The sequence below is a fragment of the Pelophylax lessonae genome, assembly GCF_965119305.1.
Source record: "Pelophylax lessonae genome assembly, chromosome: 1".
Lineage (NCBI taxonomy): Eukaryota > Metazoa > Chordata > Amphibia > Anura > Ranidae > Pelophylax > Pelophylax lessonae.
In genome coordinates, this window is record NC_138768.1 from 360,485,950 (window position 1) to 360,498,190 (window position 12,241).

At 42.4% G+C, this 12,241-nt stretch overlaps 1 protein-coding gene across 1 annotated transcript in view; it reads right to left on the reverse strand.

The window, feature by feature from the left end:
* Positions 1 to 12,241, reverse strand: part of VPS13A (vacuolar protein sorting 13 homolog A) — a 427,491-nt gene that overhangs the window by 292,914 nt on the left and 122,336 nt on the right. Inside the window, exon 25 of the mRNA XM_082266808.1 lies at positions 8,250 to 8,434. Coding sequence (XP_082122934.1) covers positions 8,250 to 8,434 — 185 coding nt within the window. The remainder of the gene's footprint in view (positions 1 to 8,249; positions 8,435 to 12,241) is intronic.

A 12,241-nucleotide genomic window follows, 5' to 3' on the forward strand; every position in this document is an offset into this window, starting at 1 on the left:
TTAGAATTAGCTGTATACCCAAGAAGTGAATGCAGCAGACGCAGCAATATTCTCGATCCAGCAGCTGAAACTCCAAATTCTCTACAACAAACTTCAGATTACATCAATCAACATTTTAAAACAAGCAGTGTCAAAGATGATGTCAAAGAGACAAGCCAAAGACACTCCACGGTACCGCTGCAAGTCATCGACAAACCTCAAGCCTGCAAACGGGAGAAATCCGTGCAAAGTGACGTCTCCTGCGACAGACTTCCCATAAGTGAGATAAAAGAATCACCTTCTAATCGCCCTCCAGACCCAACGTCCAAGCCAGAACGGTACATCAGAAGACAGCTCGGTGCCAGCAAAAGGTATGACTACACACAGCCATCTTACCATGACAACACACAACAGGCTAACCAAGCCACAATAGACTTTGCGAGTTAGTCACCAAAGGACTTGAAAAGTTTAATGACCACCCTGAAAACTACAGAGCCTGGCGGTCATCCTTTCAAAACACTATCAGAGACTTAGGGCTATCTTGCAGCGAAGAGATAGACCTCCTGATCAAATGGCTTGGGAATGAGTCTGCCGAACACGCTAGGCGAATCAGGACAATAAATATAAACTACCCAGACACTGGTCTTAGAACAATCTGGGATAGACTTGATGAGTGCTATGGTTCAGCAGAAGCAGTAGAAAATGCATTATTCAAAAGACTTGATAACTTTCCCAGAATACCTAGCAAAGCCTACCATAAACTTAGAGAGTTAAGTGACTTGCTAATGGAACTTCAAGTAGCTAAATCCGAGGGAGACTTACAAGGACTTGCATTCCTTGACACAGCCAGAGGTGTCAATCCCATTGTGCAAAAGTTACCCTATAACTTGCAAGAGCAGTGGATTACACACGGATCCCGATATAAAAGACAGCATGATGTTCCATTCCCTCCTTTTTCTGTTTTTGTGGACTTTGTGTTCCAGCAAGCTAAAACAAGAAAGGATTCAAGTTTTGATTTTACGCTGTTGTGTGCTGCTCCTGTGGGACTTAACCCTCGCAAACCTCCAGTAGCAGTACACAAAACTAACGTGTCTCCTCCAGGTTCCTTTCACAGGTCTGCCAACTTCTCTAACTCAGAGACAAAGGTCAACAGTGATCCTGGTAAGCAGTGTTCCTTGCATCGGAAGCCACATCCTCTCCTAAAATGCAGAGCCTTCAGAGAGAAAACCCTGCAGGACCGCAAAGCCTTCCTCAAGGAGAACCACATCTGCTACAGGTGCTGCTCTTCAACATCTCATCTCGTCAAGGACTGTAAGGTCAGTTTGAAATGCACAGAATGTGACAGCTCAGATCACAACGCAGGGTTACATCCTGGGCCAGCTCCATGGACTTTACAACACACCCTCAGCACTAGTGAGCACGGCGGGGAGGAGGAGCACACCACCACAACTACACCAGAGGTCACTTCCCAATGTACAGAGATCTGCAAAGGAGCCATAGGTGGTAGGTCCTGCTCCAAGATCTGCCTAGTCAGAGTCTACCCAGCAGGCCAAAAAGACAAAGCTATTAAGCTTTATGTAATCCTGGATGACCAAAGTAACAAGTCATTAGCCAGCTAAACTTTCTTTGACATGTTCAGCGTTAAAGGCCCCAGCATTCCCTACTCCTTAAAAACTTGTGCAGGAATAGTGGAGACGACTGGTAGGAGAGCATCCGGCTACCAAATCGAGTCTATCGATGGGCTATCACGCTTGTCTTTGCCAACTCTTATCGAATGCAATCAGATCCCTGATCATAGATCTGAAATTCCTACACCAGATTTAGCTGCTCATCACCCACACTTGAAACGCATAGCACATGTGATACCAGAACTTGATCCTCAGGCTCAGATTATCCTACTCCTTGGGAGAGATATCTTACAAGCCCACAAATCAAGAGCTCAAATTAATGGTCCCAATAACGCTCCTTATGCTCAGAAGTTAGACCTCGGATGGGTCATCATAGGAGATGTCTGTCTAGGAAGCGTGCACAAACCTAACTCAGTTAGCAGCATGCTCACAAATACCCAAGAGAATGGGCATCCCTCTCTTTTCCAGCCATGCCACAACCATTTCCTTGTTAAGGAATCAGCCTACGCCACCTACTCATCTTGTCCCTTCACAAGCCTCACTAGTGACAACTTTGCCTGTGACAGTGACCAAGACCATTTAGGGTGCACAGTCTTTCAGAGAACTAAAGATGACAATCGTGTGGCAATGTCTATCGAAGACAAACTCTTCTTAGAAATAATGGAGCAAGGTCTAGTCAAAGACAGCACAAACAGCTGGGTTGCACCTCTTCCCTTCAGACCACAGAGACAACGCTTACCCAATAACAAAGAACAAGCGTTACAACGTTTTGCTTCCCTTAAACGTAATTTACAAAGAAAGCCAGAGATGAAGGAACATTTCTTTTCTTTCATGGGGAAGATCTTTGAGAACGGTCATGCCGAGGTGGCTCCCACCCCTAAAGACTCTGAAGAGTGTTGGTACCTCCCTATATTTGGAGTGTACCATCCCAAAAAGCCAGGTCAAATTAGAGTAGTGTTTGACTCTAGTGCCAAATACAAGGGTATCTCCTTAAACGATGTCCTCTTGACAGGCCCAGACCTCAACAACAAACTCCTGGGAATGCTCTTACGCTTCCGCAAAGATTCTATTGCCTTCATAGCGGACATCCAGCAGATGTTCCATTGTTTCTTGGTCAGAGAGGAAGACATGAACTTCCTAAGGTTCCTTTGGTTCCAAGACAATGATCCTTCCAAAGATATCTCAGAGTATCGCATGAGGGTACACATCTTTGGCAATAGCCCTTCACCTGCAGTCGCTATCTACGGACTCAGACATTCCACCCAAGAAGGTGAACTTGAGTTTGGCTCAGATGCAAGACAATTCGTAGAGAAAGATTTTTATGTGGATGACTGTTTAAAATCCTTACCTTCCAGTGAGTCTGCAATCTGTCTTCTTAAAAGAGCACAGGAAATGCTCGCTTGTTCCAATCTCAGGCTTCACAAGATTGCTTCTAACAGCAAAGAGGTAATGGAAGCTTTCCCCGCTCGAGACCATTCCAGTGATCTGGGTACAGACTCTTTACCTGTACTGTGCAGTCTAGGTCTACTTTGGGACTTGAAATCCGATTCCTTTACCTTCCAAGTAAATGGAGAAGAAAGACCCTTCACTCGCAGAGGTGTCTTGTCTACAATCAATAGCCTGTACGATCCATTAGGATTTGCGGCACCTGTCACAATTCAAGGTAAAGCCTTACTTAGAGACTTGATTCGTGAAACATCCGACTGGGATGCCCCACTACCCCTCGATAAGAGGAACTCTTGGGTAGAGTGGAGGGACTCTTTATCAGTCTTATCTGATCTCCATGTTTCACACCCATATGCTCCTGTACCTTCTACAGAGATACAGAGTCAAAACCTTTGCATATTCTGTCATGCTTCTGTCAAGGCAATAGCTGCCGTGGCCTACTTAAGAACTGTTGACACTACAGCACGATGCCACGTAGGATTCATCATGGGCAAAGCAAAGCTTGCTCCACACCCTGAGCATACTATACCTAGGCTAGAACTTTGTGCTGCAGTACTAGCTGTTGAACTAGCAGAGCCAATAGCCTCAGAGATGGACATTGACCTCAAGGATATTCAGCTCTACACAGACAGCAAGGTAGTGCTAGGCTACATCTACAATGAGACCAGAGGTTTCTATGTTTATGTCAACAACAGAGTGTTGAGGATTAGGAGATCCACTAGTCCAACACAATGGCACTACGTACCTACTGACTATAACCCTGCAGACCATGCTACAAGAGCTGTTGCTGCATGTAACCTTAAAAACACAACATGGTTTACAGGACCTGCATTCTTGTACGATGCAGAACAAACTTTTCCTAAAAGTGACACTATTGAACTAATAGATCCAGACTCAGATACTGACATCCTTCCTGAGATCTCAACATTTCATACTGCAACTTCAGGTTGTCAGCTTAAATCTGACAGATTTACCAGATTCTCAAAATGGAAGTCACTTGTTCGAGCTATTTCTTGTCTTATCCATATAGCTCGCTCCTTTAAAGGTGACTCAAACAGCTGTGACCGCAAGGGATGGCACCATTGTCAAAGGATCAGTTCAGTATTAGAGCTACAGCAGTCTCAGGATCTTATCATCCGCACTGTACAGCATGAAGCCTATGCTAAGGAGATTGACTGTATCTTGAACGGGAAACCTATCCCTAGAGACAGTGCCCTGAGAAAACTTGACCCATTCCTTGATCCAAATGGACTACTTAGGGTAGGTGGTCGTCTAAAGCAAGCCAACCTAGAGTCAGAAGAGAGAAACCCTCTAACAGTTCCTGGTCACCACCACATCCCTTACTTGATTGTATCACATCATCACTCCCATGTAAAGTGGAAATCAAGATCCAGAGAAACAAGGAGACCAAGTTGTTCCTCAGACCAGTTTCTGAACCGATCTTGCTGTTATCATCTGAGGAATAAATAGTGGTATCTGATGATACCAGACGGGGAGTGTCATGCCTTCAGCTTGGAAGTAATTAATTCCATTGAAACTTGTAATACCAATCTTGTCCACAAGATGCCACTGTGACAGACTGTTGTACAGTACTTTATGGTATTTCCTGTTTTCTATTGCTGGATATTAGTTCCACCCCTCTCTGAGAGAATCTCCATTTTTAAGATTTACCTCAGGAAGGAGCAGACAGCATCTGAGGTTGCTGTGGGAAGATTCCTGAACCCCCCTTTGAAGCATCGCTGGTATGCCTATGAACTGTTGGTTATATACTCAATTCATATACTGTTTATGTTTGTATACTGATTATATGCCTTTGTATGTTTATTTACAGTTTCACCTCATATTCACAATCCTATTCGCATATCCATTCTGACTTGTAACCTGTTCATGTGACCACTATTCTATCTCTGGAATAAAGCCTTAAGTTACAAAAGGACTGGTTATTGCAGGATTAAAGGTTTAGCTGTATGTTGAGCTGCACACGCCTGGGCCATACGTGTAGTGAGAACAGAACAGCTTCCTTACCTGAAGATGCTGCTCAGATCAAAGTAGTGGAAATATTTTGTTATCCGAGTATAAATATACATCCCAATTTAGATACATACGTGAAGTTGAACCTTAACCCACTGCTTCAAAAGTTTCAACAAAAAAGCTACTAGCTGGATAAAATTACCATTGTCTGTGGTGATTTGGACCCCACAACTTCTACATGCACTCCACAATGCTTCAATTTGGATTCCTGCTCATAGTTTCAAAAAATGTAACACTGTGGTTCGTACATTGATATGGAGAAAACAAACTCATTGTATTAGACTTCAAAAATTACAGGAACCAAAAGATGCTGGTGAATTGGCAGTTCCCAATCCGCTCTACTACTATAGTCAGGTCCATATATATATTGGGACATTGAAACAATTCTAATTTTTTTGGCTCTTTAATGGATTTGAAATGAAACAAACAAGATGTGCTTTAATTGCAGACTTCCAGCTTTAATTTGAGGGTATTTACATCCAAATGGTAAAGGTGAAAGGTGTAGGAATTACAACAGTGTGTATATGTGCCTCCCACTTTTTAAGGGACCAAAAGTAATGGGACAATTGGCTGCTCAGCTATTTCATGGCCAGGTGTGTGTTATTCCCTCATTATCCCATTTACAAGGAGCAGATAAAAGGTCCAGAGTCCATTTCAAGTGTGCTAATTGCATTTGGAATCTGTTGCTGTCAACTCTCAATATGAGATCCAAAGAACTGTCACTATCAGTGAAGCAAGCCATCATTAGGCTGAAAAACAAAACAAACCCATCAGAGAGATAGCAAAAACATTAGGTGTGGCCAAATCAACTGTTTGGAACATCCTTAAAAAGAAAGAACTCACCGGTGAGCTCAGCAACACCAAAAGACCCCGGAAGACCATGGAAAACAACTGTGGTGGATGACCGAAGAATTCTTTCCCTGGTGAAGAAAACACCCTTCACAACAGTTGGCCAGATCAAGAACACTCTCCAGGAGGTAGGTGTATGTGTGTCAAAGTCAACAATCAAGAGAAGACTTCACCAAAGTGAATACAGAGGGTTACCCACAAGATGTAAACCATTGGTGAGCCTCAAAACAGGAAGGCCAGATTAGAGTTTGCCAAACAACATCTAAAAAAGCCTTCACAGTTCTGGAACAACATCCTATGGACAGATGAGACCAAGATCAACTTGTGCCAGAGTGATGGGAAGAGAAGAGTATAGAGAAGGAAAGGAACTGCTCATGATCCAAAGCATACCACCTCATCAGTGAAGCATGGTGGTGGTAGTGTCATAGCGTGGGCATGTATGGCTGCCAATGGAACTGGTTCTCTTGTATTTATTAATGATGTGACTGCTGACAAAAGCAGCAGGATGAATTCTGAAGTGTTTCGGGCAATATTATCTGCTCATATTCAGCCAAATGCTTCAGAACTCATTGGACAGCGCTTCACATTGCAGATAGACAATGACCCGAAGCATACTGCGAAAGCAACCAAAGAGTTTTTTAAGGGAAAGAAGTGGAATGTTATGCAATGGCCAAGTCAATCACCTGACCTGAATCTGATTGCGCATGCATTTCACTTGCTGAAGAAATAACTAAAGGGAAAATGCCCCAAGAACAAGCAGGAACTGAAGACAATTGCAGTAGAGGCCTGGCTGGCATGAAACCCAGCGTCTGGCGATGTCTATGCGTTCCAGACTTCAGGCTGTAATTGACTGCAAAGGATTTGCAACCAAGTATTAAAAAGTGAAAGTTTGATTTATGTTTGTTAATCTGTCCCATTACTTTTGGTCCCTTAAAAAGTGGGAGGCACATATACAAACTGTTGTAATTCCTACACCGTTCACCTGACTTGGATGTAAATACCCTCAAATTAAAGCTGAAAGTCTGCAGTTAAAGCACATCTTGTTTCATTTCAAATCCACTGTGGTGGTGTATAGAGGCAAAGAGATTAGAAGAGTGTTGATGTCCCCATATTTATGGCTGGGTGTGGTGCGGTGGGACACCCCTGGGACACCCCAGAGTTGTTGCTTCTACGGGCTCGCCCGTGCAATCGCCGAGTCAGGAGAATGAATCGACCGGCGCCAGTCATTTACCATAGAGCTGACTGAGGACAAGATGGTCCCTGGTCATCTCTACGACCTTTGGAGGCCGGGGGGCTACATTACGACATATGTCCGGCCTCGGCAGATGTACACACTGCCGTTTTCTTGGCCGAGAAGCTGAGATCATTTTTTTTTTATCTCAGGCTTTCCAGCCTAGAGGCGAGATCTGGAGACTTATAGACTCAAGATCTCGCTATAAAGAGGACCTGTCATGCCCTATTCCTATTATAAGGGAAAATTGCTAAAAAAATAAAGGGAGAGTGTAAAAAAATAAATAAAAGTAAAATATAAAAATTAAAGCGCCCCTGTCCCCGCACGCAGAAGTGAACACATACATACGTTGCACCCGCATATGTAAAACTGATTTTAAACCCCACATGTGAGGAATTACCGTGAATGTTCGAGCAAGAGCAATAACTCTAGCCCAAGATCTCCTCTAACTCTAACCTGTAAAACTTTTTAAAATGTCGCCTATGGAGATTTTCAAGTACCGAAGTTTGGTGCCATTCCACAAGTGTGCGCAACAAGTTAGGTAACTATTTACTCTGCGTGACATTATCTTTCACATTATACAAAAAAATAAAAATAAATAAAATCACACTGACAGTTTTTTTTTTTTTTTTTTTTTTTTAAATTCATGAAACTGTTTTTATAAAAAAAAAAAAAAAAACACATTAGAAAAATTAGAAAACAACCACCATTTTATTCCCTAAGGTCTCTGCTAAAAAACAACATATAATGTTTGGGGCTTCTTGGTAATTTTCAAGCAAACAAATTATGATTTTTACATGTAGGAGAAGAGTGCTAGAATAGGCCTAGTATGGAAGTGGTTAATAGTGGAGCATTAACTACTAGCAGTAATAATAGTGAAGGGACTAAGACAAGCAATTTGGCCTCCAGCTAGCCATCCCCTTCATTTGACAGTGATCATCTGACAAAGCGGTTTTGGCTTCACACACTGACAAAATCTTACTGTCAAAGAGCAGAGACAGAGATGGGCCAAATAAAATAAAAAAACAAGTCCACTGGTTGCAAAGGAAAAAAATAACTACCAGTAAGAAAAAAAAATTACTTACAACTGGTATCTCAAATCTCATCTGAAATTCGGTCATGTTTTTTAGGGTTTCCTGCTTCACTAACTGCTTCTTCTTCATGCTAGTGGATCTGGTCAATAATGAGCCACTGGAGACCTCAAAGAAAGGCAAATCTTCTACTGGGCTGGTGGGAGCATCATAAAACTCATCACATTCTGACTCTAAATCTAAAAGTAAAAAGATAAGAGCTAGGTCACTTAAGGCTCGTACACACTTGACGAAAATCAGACTAAATATTCTCATATTTTTCTCTCTCATGCTCAGCGGTCATAACCGTTTTTAGTTGACAGTGCATAATGTTCATGAAATTTCTTGTCCGATTTTTTTTTGGGGACATTTGTTCCTAGACTTCCGGGTCGTCAGCAACTTCAGATCATGCGCGGTCTTTCGTATCCGATTTTTCGCGGACGTACTGCATACACATTAAACGAAAATTGGTCATCTGGGGACGGACGATAAAAATTTTGGTGTTTGTCCCTCCATTTTTTCTTTTGTTGAAAATGTCGGCATCGGCTGCTGAAAGTTGTGTACACACTAGCCAAAAATCGTACGATTTTACCTCGGAACGGGAATTTTCAGCAGATTTTCTACTAGTGTGGGAATTTTCGGAAGATTTTCTACTAGTGGGTACCCCACTTTAATCACAAAACTGATAATTATTGGAACTTAAAGCAGTGATAAACCCAAAAGCAAACATTGACTATACTGCAGTTTACCAATTCTTAGATGTGGTTGCTGCATTCGTTTTTTTAGGTTTTTTTTCTTTAATTTGCACCTGGTGATCTAGCCAGTAACTCTGTTGTTTTTCAACAGAACACGCTGCCCTGCAGATGTAGCAGTTAGGGGTTTGAGACAAACCATTTATCTGGGACAGGGGTGCTTACAATGATCAACTTTTATTTATGTGAAACTTTTTTTTTTCAAAAGGAACAAAAAACTGTTGCTCTATTTGCATAAAGTGTTAACTGAATTTTTTTTTCTCTTAAATTTGTTAGTGTATCAAAATCCAGGACTTTTTCCTCAGAGAACAGGTGCAGGAGCCCACCCTCCCCAGTGTTCTGCCCCAATCCCATTCCTTAGGAAAGAGAAGTAAAGTAATGCCAAATAATGGGTGTGGTCAAGACTCGCCTTCTCCCCACCCATCTGCAGGTCACCCCCCCTCCCGATCACAGCTTACCATCTACCCCCCCCCCCCCCCCAACCAAAACTTTCCTTCTCCCCCACCTTCCTCCTATCGTTAGCTCATTTCCCCCCCCCCCTCCCCTCCACAGCACACCGCCCCCTGCCGTGCAGCCATTTCCATCCTATTAGGGCAGGCTTTTTTTTTTTTTTTTAGCCTATTGCACTCTCATATCTACAGCTCTGCCTGTTAGATCTGTGTAGCACAAAGCCGAGGAGAGTTTCACTTGGCTCAGTGCTACACAGATCCGACAGGCAGGGATAGAAGCTGCCTCTGGAATCTCCCATTAAATGCGGAGTTGCTAACAGTTTTTGCCATCTGGACCTGGGACACCCATCAACAGATGTGGGGCAAGTGCCCTGGGTGCAAGCGCTAGCACACAGAAGCCGGTGGAGGAAGGGAGTAGAATAGAAAACCCGCCTCTATCTGATTCTGTGTGTCTGAGGAGGACAGGGCTAAAAAAAAAGCCCTGTCTAAATCTGTTGGTACTGTAATGGCCATGCGTACCGGGCACCCAAATAGTTGTGTGTGTAGCAGCAATTTTTTTTGTGTCACAAGTCTCCCCTGCCATTTTGTTATAAAAATGCATAGGCATTGTGACCTTTCCCTTCTCCTTCCTTCCCTTTATACAATACACAAACTGTTAACTGATGGCAGGACCTTATCAATACATTGCTCAGACTCAAAGACCTCTCCATTACCCAATCCACAATTTAAAGTGGTTGTAAATGCACAAGGTTTTTAACCTTCATTCATTCTATGGATGAAAGAAAAAAAACCTTCTGTGTGCAACAGCAGCCCCCACCCCAGGCCCCCCAATACTTATCTGAGCCCCATCTTGATCCAGTGATGGCCATGAGAGCCTTGCCTCCCTGGTGATTCGCACTCCTGATTGGCTTTTGGCAGCAGCGGAAAGCCTATGGCTCTCACTGCTATTAATCACAGCCAGTGAGCCTATCAGGAGAGGGCGGGGACAAGCCATGGCTTCATATGTGAATGGACACAGAGCCGAGGGTCGGGAGCATGCATGCTTGGGTGCCCTCAGAGCAAGAACCTGAGAATAAGAGGATCGGGGCTGCTCTGTGCAAAACCACTGCACAGAGCAGGTAAGTAGGCTATGTTATTTAAAAAAAAAAAAAAACAAGGCTTTAACATTGCTTTAAGTCTGGAAACTCTAATAGAACTGTCACTCTCGTAAACTAGAGCAATCCAGAGAACTAACAGATACTGGTCATAAATAGCTCAGTTAAAGGGGGTGGACAATACTCATATCTGCTAGACTGGTTAGCAGTAGAACTCTGAAACTTCAGCATGTTTCATAACTCATGAAATAATAATAGCACAGCCAGAATATAGACATTTACCTTTCTCCGTTAATTTGTAGCTTTTTGAGCTCAAACATCATTACCTAGGAGTACTGGGAGCAGAACCGGCCCAATTCATCTCCTAGGTGAATTGGGCATCCAAACCCTGTCAAATTTATATGCATTTAAAAGCTAAATTCAGGGTGGACAATAATCTGCATGTTAGCAGGCTGTACCCGGTAGGTTACTCAGATATAGGAGTATCTATATAGAAAACTGTATTTGGGACATAGTCATAAATATAATGACATGCCAGAAACTACTCCTCAGACTCTTAATTGGTCAGATGCCCTTTGTTAATGCCCCTTTGATTCCAGAGAAAAAGGGAATTACAGGACAGTTTGACAGCTCTCTAACAAAAAACCTAGGAACACCTAACAGGACTTGTGAGAGCCACTGTACCCTTTTTGCCGATTTGCTGGACTCTGCTGAAACCAGGATTTGCAAGTACTCTTCATTTCCAACTCCTTTTTTATTTCTCTGTTTTATTGTCTCTGTTTCTTTGTGTCCCCCTTTTTCTGTAAATATTTTATTTGCACCATTTTGACCTTTTCACTATTTAACCCTATTTTTGAAAAGTGCTAAAACTGCATTTAAGGCTTTTAATGCAAAATATAAGAAGTGCACTACTATATATGATTAATCTCTGAACAAACCTATCTGTGGTGAAAGTGTGTGTACAGACATTTATTTTTCACAACTGTTCTTGCTAATATTGTGAAGGGTCCCAAAAAGCTAACTGGTGGCAGTTTGAAGTTTAAAGGGTTAATTGCTTAATTAACTTAAACGCAGTGATAATTGCTCTCAGGCATATAGCCCCTAGATTGTGAGAACGCAGAAGATCTTTGTGCAGAGTGCAGCTGAGAGTGGAATGATAACCTATGGGACAGTGTGGTGGGAGATTGACCAATCCTTTGTCACGAGTTGGTGAGAAGGGCAGGGGTTTGATATCCACATTTGTCAGAAGCATACCTAACATTACTGTTCCCCTACACCGACAATACTGTTTTCCCAATGTCTCTGTAGCTCCTTCATCCACAGTGGACCACCAGGTGAAAACAGAGAGGAAAATAAATTTAAAAAAACGAATGCAGCCAACACATCCGATTGGTAAGCAGCAATATATTAAGTTTTTGGCTTTGAGTTCATAATCCAATGTTCAAAAGTAGAGGCGATTACTTGTCAACCTTGCAACAAACTCAGTAAAACATTCAATTGCTTAGTAAATTTAGAGTGAAATGTACTCAGTTACAATATAAATCTATACAGTAAATAAAACAAATTAACTTGATAACAGATATATGAATTTAAATAGGCGATTGGATTAGTCACACAGGTTTTTCACACTATTACCTAGAATTTCTGATAAATAGGGCAGTACTACTGCATTGGTTGTGTGCAAAGAACTGCAACCTACATCAACTCAACAG